At 61.2% G+C, this 14,170-nt stretch overlaps 2 protein-coding genes across 4 annotated transcripts; both read left to right on the plus strand.

Annotated features, from left to right (window-relative positions):
• The first annotated feature begins 802 nt into the window (after positions 1-802).
• On the plus strand, positions 803-4,563 carry NME4 (NME/NM23 nucleoside diphosphate kinase 4). Its single transcript, XM_067305986.1, has 5 exons — positions 803-897; positions 3,466-3,596; positions 3,803-3,904; positions 4,147-4,259; positions 4,394-4,563. Exons 1-5 carry the CDS (start codon positions 804-806, stop codon positions 4,512-4,514), a joined length of 561 nt encoding a protein of 186 aa, XP_067162087.1. The 5' UTR covers position 803; the 3' UTR covers positions 4,515-4,563.
• A 698-nt stretch (positions 4,564-5,261) lies between these two features.
• Positions 5,262-13,575, plus strand: DECR2 (2,4-dienoyl-CoA reductase 2). 3 transcript variants are annotated; one of them, XM_067306432.1, is made up of 9 exons: positions 5,262-5,412; positions 5,614-5,682; positions 6,217-6,268; positions 8,134-8,269; positions 8,990-9,114; positions 9,764-9,857; positions 10,164-10,268; positions 10,867-11,084; positions 12,640-13,575. In XM_067306432.1, exons 1-8 carry the CDS (start codon positions 5,318-5,320, stop codon positions 11,082-11,084), a joined length of 894 nt encoding a protein of 297 aa, XP_067162533.1. In that variant the 5' UTR covers positions 5,262-5,317; the 3' UTR covers positions 12,640-13,575. The 3 variants fall into 3 exon arrangements, with proteins under 3 accessions (XP_067162533.1, XP_067162532.1, XP_067162534.1); XM_067306431.1 differs by having other exon boundaries at positions 10,867-11,055; XM_067306433.1 differs by lacking the exons at positions 5,262-5,412; positions 5,614-5,682; positions 6,217-6,268 and adding an exon at positions 6,284-6,476 and having other exon boundaries at positions 10,867-11,055.
• The last annotated feature ends 595 nt before the right edge of the window (positions 13,576-14,170 follow it).

Genomic DNA, 14,170 nt, shown 5'->3' on the forward strand with positions numbered 1-14,170 from the left:
TGTAGCGGCTGTGGGTGAGCCAGGGGCAAAACATGAACTACATCCTGATCCCCTGGGATGGGACTTGGTCCTGGTGCTCTGGGTGCTTGGGCCTTGCCTAGGGCCCACCATGCTGCGGGCGCGGTCACCCACTGTGCCTGGGCACTGTGCACCCACCGCTCCTGGAGGGAGCACTGCTAGGACCAGGGTCCTGCTGCGCCAGGGTGGGTGCAGGGCTCTGCCCCTCCGAGGGGACGGGGTCACCTGTGCCAGGGGACAGCGCTGTGCCTCTGTCTGGGGCAGCTCGTGGTGGGGGGGGCGAAAGGCATGGGATGTTCCCTGCCAGGGGATGCTCCATACTGGGATACTTGGGCTTGGGAGTGCCTGGGCTGAGGAGATGTTCCATACTTGGGATGCTCCATGCTGGGGTGCTCTGTGCCAAGGGGATGCCCAGGCTGGGGGTTCTCCATGCCAGGATGCTCCATCCTGGGGATGCTCAGGCTGGGGATGTTCTGTACCAGGAATGCTCTGTGCTGGGACACTCCATGCCCGGATGCTCTGTGTTGGGGAAGCTCTGCTCCATAGGGATGCCGGGCTGGGGATGCTCCATGCCGGGATGCTCTGTACCAAGATGCCCCGTGTTGGGATGCTCCTAGCAGGGATGCTCGGTGCAGGCAGCGAGCCGCGGCGGCCGCCCCGGCGCTGGCGGCTGCTTTAAGGGGAGGGACGTTAACGCGACCCGGCCCCGGGCCCGGCGGGGCCATAAAGCCGCCGCCGGGGAGGCAGAGCCCCGCTGCGGCCAGGTCCGACCCGCCGGCCCCGCCATGGGCTCCCTGGGGCGCTGCCTGGCCCGGAGCCTGCTGCGGGGGCAGCCGGGCCCGCGCCGCCCCCCCGGGCCGCCCCGCCGCCACGGCTCCGGTGAGACCCGGCCCCAGCGCTGCCGCTGTCCCTATCCTGCCCGAGCGGTGTCCCCTGTCCCCGTCCTCTCCCCGACCGGTGCCTGCTGTCCTCATCCTCTCCCCGAGCGGTCCCTGCTGTCCCGATGCTCCCCAAGCGGTGTCCGCTGTCTCCGTCCTCTCCAACCGGTGCCCGCTGTCCCCTTCCTCCCCAAGCAGTGCCCGCTGTCCCCGTCCTACCCAAGCGGTGCCTGCTGTCCCCGTCCTCCCCAACCGGTGCCCACTGTCCCCGTCCTCTCCAACTGGTGCCTGCTGTCCCCATCCTCTTCCTGAGCGGTGCCACTGTCCCTGTCCCCCTTGAGTGGTCCCCGCATCCCTCATCCTGCCCCCAGCAGTGCTCGCTGTCCCCTGTCCTGCCCCGCATGGTGCCAACTGTCCTGGGCACCCAGCAGCCCCACACAAGCCCTCCCCGGCCCTGGGCTGGGGGCACCGTGCGGGCAGGGTATGTGGCTCACAGGGCACTTCATGGGGGACACTGCCCAGGGTCTCCTGCGTCCCCCGTGTGCCGGGATGGGGCAAAGCGCTGGGGCTGGTGACTCGCCTTGCACCACCCTGCGGGTCCAAAGGGGCTCGATTCCCGGGGCCGGGATGCAGCAGGGCAGCACTGGCCAGAGCCAGTCCTGCCTCTGTAGGCAGAAGCTCTTCTCACTGCTCTGCCCCTTCCAGTGCCCAATTTTGGGGTCAGACACCTGGCATTGCAGCTGAGGGGTGGGAATCACATCAGTAACCTGAGACTAACAGTAAAACACTCTTGCTTGAAATAACCTCTCTCTTTCTTTCTCTCTTGCTCTGTCCCCTGCTGCCCCTCTGATGGCCAGGGCAGTCCCCGCATGCGCTGCACCTCTGGGGAGCCTCTGCCTCCCTCCCTCGGCTGCTACCTGGCTCCTGTCCCCTCCTGCCAGCTCTGCTCTCCTGTGCCTTGCTGCAGGGTGCATGGATGGGGGCTGAGGGCCTGGAGCGGGGGGTGATGGAGGTGTTGGTCTGGCTGGGGCCAGGCGTGATGGAGATGCTGGACCCTGCTGTCCCCAGGGTGGAGAGCAGGTCCGGTCGTGGGGGCTCGGGGCCACCTTGGGGCCTGGAGCACCACTGAGGCAGGGGAAACCTGCTGGCCTGTAGCTTGGGGGGTTGGTTTCCACCAACAAAGTGCTGAGATTCGGGAGCCGCTTGGCGCCGTGGTTGGGACCAGGACCTGGGTTCCCTTCAGGCAGGTGGGAGCTATTCATGGAGCCCAGCATCTCCCCAGGGCCCTGGCCCCGGATGGGGGGGACGGCAAATAGGGCTGGCAGGCGTGGTGGGACAGGACTCCCCGCTGCCGGGACAGCACAGCTGGGTACGTGGTTTGCTGGAACCGGAGCGCTCTTGTCCCAGTTTGGGTTCAAAGGGGCTGTTTTCCTGCTGCGGACACGTCCTTCCAGCATTCCCGAGCACTCGCCGCTCCCTTATATTATCCGCCTGCAGCGTGTCCCTTGGGCCTGGCTGGATTTGTGGTGCTGAGTCCACCCCACTAGCACAGCCCAGGGCCACGTGCCCCCGCCCCGGATGCTGGCTGGGGCCCAGCTTTGATGCTCGTGGGCCAGCCAGCCCCGACGTCCCCGGGGAACCTGGGACATCCTGCCGGGCCCCGCGCGTGTCCCTCCCCATGGCGGCTGCAGCAGCACGGCTGGGCTTCAGGGTCTGCAAGAGCCAGACTGCCCCCATCCTGCCCCCAGCGCGGTGCCGGAGGCCCAACCAAGCGACCAAGCCAAAGCGGCCCAGCACCCACCCGCCGCAGAGGGCCCAGGGGGTGGAGGAGGCGACTTGTCCCTGCACAAGAGGTTTGGTGCTGCAACTCTCCAGGTGTCCTTGGCCTGTGGCAAGCTCCCAGCCGCGGCGGGGGCTGAGCCGGGAGACGCCAACGGGTCTGCGGTGCACAGTCCGGTTAGCGACACAGCCCCGGCGTCAGCCCGGGCCCGCGGGCTGGGTCTGCAGGACACGGCAAGAGGAGCAGCTTGCCCCGGGGCAGGGGGGAGGATGCACCCACGGCCTTCCCACCACCTGCCTCCCGCCGCCGCACAGGGCGGTCTCGCAGGGGGCCGGGGGCACCCTGGCGGACGGCTTGGCACCCCGTGCCGTGGCTCCCTCCTCCACGGGATCACCGCGCGGTGGCGGGGGACAGCTGTGCCCCCGGGGACGGCCTCGCATCACTCAGCGCCGACGGCAGCCTGTGAGCCTTCCCTTTCGTACAGCGCCTGGCACTGAGGACCATTTGCTGCCCCCACAAGCCCCTCTAGCCTTCACATTTAGCCCAAGCACCCCAGGATCCTCCAGAGTGCCGAACCCCCCATTGCAGAAACTGGGCCAGCCGTCCCTGTAAGGGGCACCGTCCCCCTCCAGCTTTGCTGGGACCAAGCAACAACCCCCGGTGCCCTGGGGCTGCCCGGCCCTTGCCACCCGCGCCAGGTGTCCGCTTCCAGGTGTAGGAGGAGGCAACGTGCAGCCCTGCGGCCTTGGCCCCGGGCTGGCCGTGACCTGCCGTCCCTCCCTGCCGCAGACAGCGCCGAGCTGCAGGAGAAGACGCTGGTGCTGGTGAAGCCTGACGCCGTGCAGCGGCGGCTGGTTGGGGACGTCATCAAGCGCTTCGAGAGGCGCGGGTTCAAGCTGGTGGGCATGAAGCTGCTCCAGGTACCTCCTCCCCATGGAGCTGCTGTGGCCCCGGGACCCTGCCGTATCTGCTGCGCTCCCCAAGGAGCTGCCCCGCAGACGCCCGGGGCCTCCTCTCACTCTGTGCCTGGACTGGGGTCACCTTTTGCCCCAAAGCCTGGGCGAGGAGGCGGGTGTCGGCGGGAGGAGGGTGCCCCATCTGGCCCTCACCTGTCCCTTGCCTCCAGGCCAACCATGGCATCCTGGACAAGCACTACCACCAGCTGCGCCAGAAGCCCTTCTACCCCTCGCTGCTCGCCTACATGACGTCGGGCCCTCTGGTGGCCATGGTGAGCCCGGGGGGCCTCCATGCGTCCGGGAACCCACACAGGACCCAGACCCAGGTCGGGCTGGGCGGGAGCCACCGGCTCCGTGCTGGGGCGAAGCGGCCGCCGCGCGCTGCCGGTGACGCCACCGGGCTGCCGGGCCTCCTGCCACCAGCGTCGGGCAGCTCCGGGCACCCGTGACCCCGCTTGGGCTCCGCTTGGTGCCAGCGGGATGTTTCCAGCCTCACACGGCCGGTGGCCCACAGGTCTGGGAAGGCTACAACGTGGTGAGGTCCACCCGCGCCATGGTGGGGGACACCAACTCGGCCGAGGCCAAGCCAGGGACAATCCGGGGCGACTTCAGCATGCACGTGAGCAGGTAGGGGCAGGCGAAGCGGCGCGGTGCGGCATGGCGGGCTGGGGGACACGACAGGGTGGGGGACACAGTGGGCTGGGGGACACAGCAGCGAGGCCGCCCACCCCGTGCCCACTGCCGCTGTTGCCGCCGCGCAGGAACGTGGTTCACGCCAGCGACTCGGTGGAGATGGCCCACAAGGAGATCGGCTTCTGGTTTCACAGCGACGAGCTGGTGGCCTGGGAGTGCAGCGACCGGGACTACACCTATGGGCCCTAGCGTGGCCGCCACGCCGCCCCACTGCGCTGCGCCCCCATTAAACCGGCTCCTCCGGGCCTGACTCCAGTCTCCATCCCTCCGTCCCCGGGCAGGGGCGGGGGCCGTGGGGTGGGGGCCATGGGGCGGGGGCTGTGGGGCAGGGTAGGGGCAGCCCAGAGGGGCTGCTGGAGCCTGCGGGAGCTTCCTTTGGGGCACAGGGGGCTCTGCAATGTCTCTGCGGTGCACTGGGATGTCACTGGGGATACTGGGAACACTGGGAAGACATTGAGGACACTGGGATGACGCTGGGATGATGCTGGGGGGTGGTGGGGACACTGGGATGGCGCTGGGGTACTGGGGACACTGGGATGACGCTGGAAGGACACCGGGGGGGGCAGTGGGGACACTGGGATGGCGCTGGGGGCAGTGGGGACACGGCGATGATGCTGGGATGACGCTGGGGGGCGGTGGGGACACTGGGATGGCGCTGGGGGCGGTGGGGACACCGCGATGACGCTGGGATGACGCTGGGGGGCACTGTGGGACACTGCTCGCGGCCCTGCGCGGTTGCCAGGCAACGCCGCCGCACGCCGGCGCATGCGCCGCGGCTCCCTCCGCGCGGGAGACAGGGAAGCGGCAGGACGCGCCCCTCCGGGATGCTCTGCAGCGGGCCAGGGGACCACCGCTCCCGGCATGCCCTGCGGTGGGCGGGCGGTGGACTACATGTCCCGGCAGGCCGCGGGGGCGGGGCCTCCCGGCGCGCTCTGCGCGGTGCCGGGCCGTGCGGGTCGGGCAGGGCAGGGGTCGACCGCAGCCGCGCCGCCATGTCGCAGGCAGGCGCCTGCCAGCCGCCGCCGGACGTCGACACGGACGACTGCCTCCGCGAGTACCGCCACCTCTTCAGCCCCGACATCCTGGCGTGAGTGCCCGGCCCGGCCCGGCGTGCGCGGCGCAGCTGGAGCGGGCGGGCAGCCGCTTCGGCCGTTGGCGGCCTCCGTGGGGTTAAGCGCCGGTGCCCGGGTCCCCTCTCCTCCGGGCGGGCCGGGTCTTGCACCCCTCCGTGGCTGGGGGCGGCTCCGCCTGGCGTTCGCCTCTGAGCAGCTCTGCTTTCCCCCCGCAGCGGCAAAGCGGCGTTCATCACCGGCGGCGGCTCCGGCATCGGGTTCCGCATCGCGGAGATTTTCATGAGGTTCGTTTGCGCTGGGGGCGGCGCGCGGCGCTGGAGAGCCCGCAGGGAAACCTCCTGCTCTGCCTCCTCGGGTGCCCGTGGCAGAGCTGACCCCAGCGCGCGCTGAGGAAGGCGATGAAGGGCTCCCTTCCTCCGCAACGGCTGCGGTAGCAAGGCCTCCTCCCTGCCGGAGCAGGGGGGGACGAGGCGGACCTGCAGCGGGGGGAAGTTGGGGGGGGGGGGTATGGGCAGGAGACACGGGCAGCCTAGTCTGCCCCAGGCTCTGGTAGGTTGAGGTGGGGTGGGAGGTGGGGGCAGGCCTCAGGCATTGCTGCTCCGTCACAAGGCTGGGACGGGACTCCAGCGCCTTGTTAATCTGCCCCTTCTTGAGTCCTGGGCACTGCAGTCATATCTGGCCTGGAGAGGTGATGTTCATTCCAGTGGCGTTGCTGCAGCTCCCGTGACTCGTGGACGGAGATTTTGGTGATCTTCGGGGGTCTGAAGTGACTATAAGGAGTCAGCCATGTGTGGTCATTCTCCCTTGGCCCTTTGCAGGCATGGCTGCCAGACCATCATTGCAAGCCGGAGCCTGCAGCGAGTGTTGGAGGTAAGTCCATGGACTCCAGTGGGATCGGCAGGCAGTATGGAGATTTTTGAGCTCCTGGAAGTCTTCCTGCCCTCTGCTAGAGATGGAGATGAGAGCCTTGGGATTGGCATGTCATGTGAAATGGCTTCCTAGTGCTGTCTCATCTTCTCCCTACCTGAAGGAAGCACTCACCTCTGAACAGCTCAGCACCAGCAGAGAACTGCATGAGGTGCGTGGGATGGGAGAGGGATTAGTGTAGGATTTCACCTAGGACACCTCATGGTAGAGCTCAGTTAATCACTGAAATCACTACCACCACCACCCCAGCCTTGGGACTCTCTGTTATTTGTGGCTTGACAGAACAGAACAGGCCTCTGAAAGCCTCATGCAGCAGGTCTGTTGCTCTGACAGAGCATTTCTATCCATAGTTGTTCACAGGAGCCTGGTATTGCATTGCCTTTTGGTTGACGAGGAAAATGAGATGCCAAGAGGTGAACTCTGAAGATCTGTCAGTAGGGAAATGGCAATCTCAGGTTGAACTTGAATCTTGGCCTAGATTAGGGGCAAATCCTCCTGGGCCAAGGGGTTAACAGGGGTATCTTGATCCTCAAAATCTCAGTTATTTTTGTGTTTTGAGGAGTGTAGGATGCAGGCCTAGAAAGCAGACACTGAAAAAGCTGTATTAGATTGCAGCTGCCCTGTGTGCAGCTGGGTGGGACAAACACCCACCTTGTGTGTCTGATCCTGAGCTGGTGTTTGGCTGATCAAAGTTTCTGTTCCTCACCACGGGCTTGTACTGTGGTCTCAGACTGAAAGCAGCTGTGAGAACACTTTGCAGTAATGTGTACAGAGTTCACTGAAATATATAAAAGATCAAAATCAGAGCTGGGGAGTGAATTGGTATGACCAGTTGCCTCTTGGAGGTGGTTAGTACTGTCATTTTGCCATCCCTCATGCTCATATCCCAGAAAACTAGCAGCGAGACTAAGCAGCCCTCCAGTTCTCAGGGACACTGGGGTCTCCTGAGTGCAGGGACTGGTTTCCCAGGCTCTTGGCACTGGGTGTACTTGCGTGGTAACCGGGGGCTCAAAACTTCTCACAGAACAGCCAGATGAGCCTGCGCAGGAATGTGAAGTGTCACTGGATATTGTGTGGTTATGTGGGTTGCTATTGAGTTTGCATGTCCCCTATGTTTAATTTGCTGAAGCTGCCTGGGAGAGTCATGTTTCTTAACGAATACATCGGAGGTGGTTTCTGGCAGAGATGTTGAGCCACGGAGCTGGCCCTGCTTCGTCTTGCAGGCAGAGCCCGCAATAACAGTTGGTTGCATTTGCCCTTTTGCCTATTGAAATAGGTGCCTGTAGAGACAGAGGCCTGGCATCGCTGCATCTGAAGGTTAACTGTGTCTGGACTCATGCCAAAATACCATGTTGGGGTCCAACCTTTGTACTTGCCCTGCAAAAATTTTGCTCGGGATGTGCTGTTGCAATGCCAAGCCGTTCAGTTAACTGGGTTTAGTGAGTTGTGGCCTCAGTTCTTGCCTGATGCTTGTTTGGATGCAACAGGCAGGAGCTTCCTCTGGCACTCCAGGGCTTTAGTTCCCCCAGTGCCACCAGGATGAAGTTTGCTGTGCTTGGGGAGGTCTGTCTCCTCCCCAAGGTGAGAGAGGGGGATTTTTATAAACAGAGAGGCTGTGCTGGCTGACAAAATGGAGCTGCTTCTAGGATGGGATGTGACAAGTGTTTGTGCAGGCAACACCAGCATCCACTGTGCACTAACAGAGACACAGCTCCTGCCTGAATTGTAGCTCGCCTGTTATGAGGTCCAAGTCTCCCCCTTGCTGAAGGAGAGAGTCCCAGAAAGAATCTCTCCTCTCTCTTTTCCAGGCCTCGAAAAAGCTGGTGGCAGCCACGGGCCAGCGATGCCTGCCTCTGTCCCTAGATGTCAGGCAGCCCCAAACCATTGTGGCAGCAGTGGATGAGGCACTGAAGGAGTTTGAGCGGATTGACATCCTTGTAAACGGTGAGTCGCTGGAGTGGGGATGGGGAAGGCTTGCCACAAACTCACTGCTGAGCAGGGCATTTCCATGCAGGTGGGCTCTTTCTGGCTAGTGTCTGGCTTTCGCTCCTTTAGCCTGTGAGCATCTTTGGCAGCTGATGGTGTGAGCTGCTGAGATTTGCAGAGAGAATGGTCTTGCAGAAAGCAAAGACTCGCTCTAAATGCTTGGCCATCCTTGCTTGTCTCGGTGTGGATCATCCCTGCGCTCCCTGCACCAGCAGCCTGCTGTCCTGCACCGGCTGTGCTGCTGCTAGGCTGCTTTACCCCATTATCAGGACTGTTTCCGCATGCTTGGCTCCTTGTGCTGCTACCCCAGCTGAGGGCAGAGGGAGCCCAGCTCATAAGCTGCAGGAGGGTCCCCCAAAAGTGCCAGTGGCTGAAGTCATGTGGGTACAGCTTTAGCAAGCTGCCACACTCCACTCAAACCTTAACTGCAAAGCAAGGGAGGAAAGTAGCAAAGCAGCCTCTGGCAGGAGCTGCGGGGAGCAGAGCACTCCTTTGCTAGCATGTGGCGCCCCCTCAGCTCCTCTCTGATCGGCATGTGGCTCTGGTTCAGTAACCTCCAGGCGTAGGATATGTGTGCACATTCATACTTGCTCACTGTCCCTCTTGCAGAGTGTCCCAAGCCTGCCTGATCCCTCTGCCACCCTGTGCTGACTGTCCCCCTGACTGCTTGTTCTTCAGGTGCTGCAGGAAACTTCCTGTGCCCAGCCAGCGCCCTCTCCTTCAACGCCTTCAAGACAGTGATGGATATCGACACTGTCGGCACCTTCAACACCTCCAAAGTGCTCTTTGAGAAGTGCTTCCGGGTAAGTGGCTCCTGAGCCACAGGATTCAGTGGAGGAGCTCCTGGTAAGCAGGGAGTTAAACTCAAACAAACCACACCTCACTCCTGAGAAATTCAGTGAAATGTAGAGGGCAGAAGAGCTCTTGCTTCTGGGAGCATGGTGCACAGTAGCCCTGCTACCCTGGGCTGTGCTGTCAGGCTCTGTGCCACCTCCTGGGAGCCAACCCTGCTTGGATCCAGTCCGTTCCCTTTCTGGGATGGCAGCCGTTGCGCGGGAGCTGTGGACTCTGAATCTTGCATGTCCCTAGTCCCAAGGCTTTGACTTTTGTGGCACCTTTCCATGCCCTGCCCTGTGTTGGGCAGAGCTCCTGGAAGGGAAATGCTACCTGGGAAGAAGCTGTAAACTCCTGCTGCTTTTCCAGCTCTTCTCCTTTTCCTTGGCCCTTGCTTGTTCCCTGCTTCTCCTGCCTCTCTGGAAGCTGGCTGTTGGCCAGCATGGCTCAGTGAGGCCAGATGGGCAGTGCTGCCCTCACGGGGAGTTAGCAGCTTGGAGGTGGCTGTGCCCATGTGTTACCCTCCCTCTTAGCCCGGTTCCCTTGTCCCAGCAAGCTCTTCTGTGTGATCCCTTGTGTTGTTCCCTGCCTAACGCTGTGTCTTGTTTCCTTCCCCAGGACCATGGCGGGGTCATTGTTAACATCACGGCAACTCTGAGCTACCGAGGGCAGGCCCTCCAGGTGCACGCTGGTGCTGCTAAGGCTGCTGTAGGTACTTAAACGCTCCTTGCTGGGGCTCTGGAAGCTTTGTAAGGCTGGTAAGGGAGCTTGTTCTCCCCAAATACCGTGATGGGAACACGTCCATAGGAGAGGTAATACGAATCAGAGTGGTTACTGTGCAGTGCTGCACGTGTCTGGGATTCGGTTAAGGCTCTTCTCTCCCCCCCCCCCCCAGCTGTTTTTTCCAGGGTCCTTTGCTCTTGGCCAGAGTCTCCTGTTACTTTTTGAGCTCCCCTACAGTTGGTTCAATAGTCTTGGTCTGTTTCTCATTCCTGTTGCAATCTCTTCCCCTTCCCAGATGCTATGACCCGTCACCTTGCTGTGGAGTGGGGACCCGACAATATCCGAGTGAACAGCCTGGCACCAGGCCCCATCACGGGCACTGAGGGCTACCGACGGCTGGGTAAGGCAACCTGAGACTCTCTGGCTCTGCATCAGAAATGGCTTGCTGGCATCTTTCTGGGGGGCCATAGCAGACCACCAGTGCCAGGCAGCTCATGGGGCATGTGATGCGGTCTGGGCTGTTCCCGCTGGGCCCAGTTGTCATGTGGCTCAGCTGGCATGACTTTCTGGGAGAGCAGGGAGCAACCACCTCCTCAGCTCACAGGGTGCTGATTTTTCTATCGAGTGGCAGCTCTTTGCTCTCTGTGATACCCTGATGTAACCAGCTCCCCTGCCTGATGGTTTGGAAGTCCATCAGCAGAGCACCTGTTCAGTCATAGAGGCTGGGAAAACTCCGTGAGATCATGTCATGAACTCACCGTTGCAGTGTCCAGCACGTGTCCCACTGCTGGGCTTGACATCCCCTTTTTTTTAATCCCTTTTGTCAAGACTTTCTCTGGGTTGTTCCCAGGGCTGTGCCAGCATCTCATCTAGGTTCCCCGTGGCTTTCAGCAACTTGTCCACGCAAGTGGTGCTGACAGGTTGCAGTGTCTGGCAGGCTGTGATGGTGGGCAGATGGCCCCGTGGTCCTAGCCAATACTTTTTCTTCCACTGTTTAGGTGGGAAATTTGCCGAGAAGGCAAGCCGCTTTGAGATGATCCCGCTCCACCGTGCAGGGAACAAGACGGAGATCGCCCACAGCGTGCTGTACCTGGCGAGCCCCCTCTCCTCCTACGTGACGGGCACCACCCTGGTTGTGGATGGTGGGAGCTGGCTGACCTCTGCCAACGACTTCCCTGCCTTGCTGGGTATTGCTTCATCCTCTGCTAAACTCTAGGTGACGTGCATTTCCCCCTCCGTGGGATTAGAGCAGGGCTCGTGTCAGAAAGCCCATTGCCCCACGGTGTAGGGCATGGCTGCCATACCAAAGGGTATCACGCTACCTTCTTGCCCAAGCGCCTGGTCCTGTTGTACCAGTGCCAGGCTCTGTCCCTCCTGCAGGCTGCCAGCCATGCAGGCCATGTGTGTCACAGCAAGCTTTTGGGATCCTGGGCGGCTGGGACTGGGTCTTAGCACCCACCCTTGTGCCCAGTCCCTGTGCAAGCAAGTGAATCTGCACGAGGGGGCCTAGGCTGAGTTGCAAGATGGGCAGCAGGGGGGTCAGCTGTGATCCCTGCGAAGGCATCCCAGGAACCCTTTGGGAGGTAGCGAGACCCCTGCCTAGTGCCGTTGTGGGCAAAACGGGTACATCCAAGGGTTAATGAAGACCATTGCACTGCCTGGACAGATGAGAGAAACCACAGCAGCACCAGGGCTCCAGGAGGTGCAGCGTGGTGTGCCGGCAGGAGCAGGTCTGCCCCGTGGCAGATGCGTGGCACATATACAGCTCCGGGGCAGAAGGGGCATAGGTTGGGTGTTAGTGTCTCTGGGCAAGGGCAGCCAGTCCAGGTCTTGAATCAGCAGTGCTTGTTCTCAAACCTCCCTCTGCTTTTGGGAAGGTGGAGCAGGGTCACCCACCACGCTGTCACCAGAGCAGGCACTGACCAACACGGGGAGCGTCTCTGAGTTCTTGTGGATTTGCTGCATTGTGTCTGAGCAGCTTCAGCTGTCAAGAAGGAGGCCGTCTTTGCCTGCAAACCCCGTGCATGACCCATTCAGCCCATCCCATGTTGATGATACACATGCCAGCAACTGCCTGGGCAGTGTCCTGCCTCATGGTGCTTACAAGGCAGTTCCCCCTCTTTGGAGCCAGCTCATGCCTTTCTCGCATGCACTGCGGTGTGAGGACTGGTGCACAGCCCTGCTGACTGCTGGTACCTGCTGCTCCTGCACCTGCTCGATGAAGGCTGAGCCAGATCCTTCATGTCCAAGCAAGGGCTGGGTGGTGGTGTGGTATTGGCTGTAGCAGTGGGCAAGATGGGAAGCATGGGGGTCGACAGTCTCTAGGGATAACTTGGGAAGGGCAGGAGAGCTTGCTGGGTTTTGCCTCTGAGCCTGTGCTTGGCATAGTATCTCTTGCCATTTCTGCTGGAGGATACTTGTGTGGACACCTCTGAGCGCCTCTGGAAGTGATGCGGTGCCCTTCTGCACCCCTATCAGCCAGACTGGGTCCAGGACATCTGACAGTTTTTGCCTCCCCTTTCCTCCTTGCCTGAATTACCGCAGCATATGCTGCGTTGTGGTTGAATTGCATGCAGAATTTGTTTGGGCCGCATACCCCTGCGGAGGTGGGAGGGGAGCTGGCACTTGGTTGCTAGGCCTTGTGCTTTTTTGGAGAGGAGGGCTCCTTTCACCCCCTCTCTCCCCTCCCTAGTTCTCTGGCTTGGCAGGCTCCTTGGGGCAGGGCAGGCCTGGCCAGGACTGTGCGTACCGACCTCCCTGCTGTCTTGCAGATGTCTGGGCTGCAGGAGCAACCATGAATCAATGAGGGACAGCCTGGGATTGACTGATGGACAGGAACGTAACCGAACGCTGCTGCTCTGGGACATCTCAGGGTCACGTTGCCTAGAGCTGGAGCTGATAGCTGCTACCTCTGTCTGACAAGCAGCTGGTGATGGTGACGCTGCCGATCCTGCGTCCGCCTGCGGGAGGGAGCACCAAGGATGCTGGTGGGGAGCAAGCCTACCCCAGTTCTGTGCCATTGTTTTCTTCTGAGCTGACACGGCTGAGACTGCAAGGATAGAGAGGGGTGTGCAGGCTGTGACACTCACTGTCCAGTTTGTATCCCCTTCGAGTTGTTCTCCTGGCCTTTCCAGACTCTCAGGCAGTGCTCCCCCAGGATCTCTTGAGGCTGGCACAGATGCAGCTGGGATGGCCGTTATCCCAGGAAGAGTGATGGTGTGTGCAGGCCAAAGCCACCCAGAGCGTGCTCTGTACCGCTGTGCGGACTGTAGCTCTATCTATTGAGAGCCTGAGATGTCCGGCTTGCTGTCCGCCCTGACCTGTCTGTCACGCTAGTCTCATGCGGTCTCCTTTCTTAATACAGGCGCTACAGATGAGGGTAAATCAAGGGCACACTGAGCTCTAGCTGAAATTCAGGCCTTTCTGATTCGGCCACTGAGCTGACAAGCTGCAGGGGGCCACAGCAGTTCTGCATTGGGCTGCTGGAAGCAAACTTGTTTCCTGTGCTGGAGCCTCGTGGAGCACACACTCATTGTGTGCTCGTGGCTCCGCTCTGCAGTATTCAGTGTCCTGCTGCTGATGATGATTTTTAAGCTTCTCTCGAATTCTATGAAGTCTGCTTTAGAAAGTTGCATTTCCTACTTGATTGTAGCCTTGACAAGTTTTGCTCCTTCCTCCAGGCTGTGAATAAAGAACTTCCACTCTCAGCTGTGACATTTCTCATCTGTTCATCTGCTTAGGGGGTTGGTCCTGCAACCGTTGTTCAGCCTTCAATTGCTGTGAGCTTGGAAAGGGTTGCTTGTCTCTCTTTTTCACTTGTGGTGCTGCAGCGTCAACAGCAAGAGGGTTAAAAGGCCAAGCCACATCTTAGGTCGGAGCATCCTTTTCACCATGGCTGCTATGCCAGCTTACTGCTGCATGAGCAAAGCAAACAGCCCGATGTGGGCACCCTGGGGTGCTGACTGACACTGAAAGTCCGAAACAAGCCCTGAGGGAGGATGGAAAACCGCTACTCCTACTAGCAATGCTCTGTGTCACCTCAGTCCTTGGAGGCTCCTTGGCCCCAGCACCCTAGGGTGGTGCTGTGCGTGGACCTACTGTTGCCTCAGCCCCAGCCCAGCTCTCTGGGCAGACAGTTGCAGGCAGCTGTTGGGTCGGGTCCCTTGGCAGAGGTGCTGAAGGACTCCACGTGGGAGACACACCCCAGCTCCTTCAGAGGGGCAGGGATCTGTTTGGACTGAGCTCCAGGCCTCTCCTCAGCTGTCCCAGGATTCACACTGGCAATGTACCGAACCAGCCTGC

The sequence above is a fragment of the Apteryx mantelli genome, chromosome 16, assembly GCF_036417845.1.
Source record: "Apteryx mantelli isolate bAptMan1 chromosome 16, bAptMan1.hap1, whole genome shotgun sequence".
Lineage (NCBI taxonomy): Eukaryota > Metazoa > Chordata > Aves > Apterygiformes > Apterygidae > Apteryx > Apteryx mantelli.

What these genes read in the sequence shown, in the direction of transcription:
- NME4 (XM_067305986.1), top strand. Translation starts at nt 804, where the DNA reads ATGGGCTCCCTGGGGCGCTGCCTGGCCCGGAGCCTGCTGCGGGGGCAG. An exon ending in GCCCCGCCGCCACGGCTCCG is followed by an intron (nt 898 to 3,465) that starts GTGAGACCCGGC and finishes TCCCTGCCGCAG; the next exon opens with ACAGCGCCGAGCTGCAGGAG. An exon ending in CGGGCCCTCTGGTGGCCATG is followed by an intron (nt 3,905 to 4,146) that starts GTGAGCCCGGGG and finishes GGTGGCCCACAG; the next exon opens with GTCTGGGAAGGCTACAACGT.
- DECR2 (XM_067306431.1), top strand. Translation starts at nt 5,318, where the DNA reads ATGTCGCAGGCAGGCGCCTGCCAGCCGCCGCCGGACGTCGACACGGAC. An exon ending in GATTGACATCCTTGTAAACG is followed by an intron (nt 8,270 to 8,989) that starts GTGAGTCGCTGG and finishes CTTGTTCTTCAG; the next exon opens with GTGCTGCAGGAAACTTCCTG. An exon ending in CGACTTCCCTGCCTTGCTGG is followed by an intron (nt 11,056 to 12,639) that starts GTATTGCTTCAT and finishes GCTGTCTTGCAG; the next exon opens with ATGTCTGGGCTGCAGGAGCA.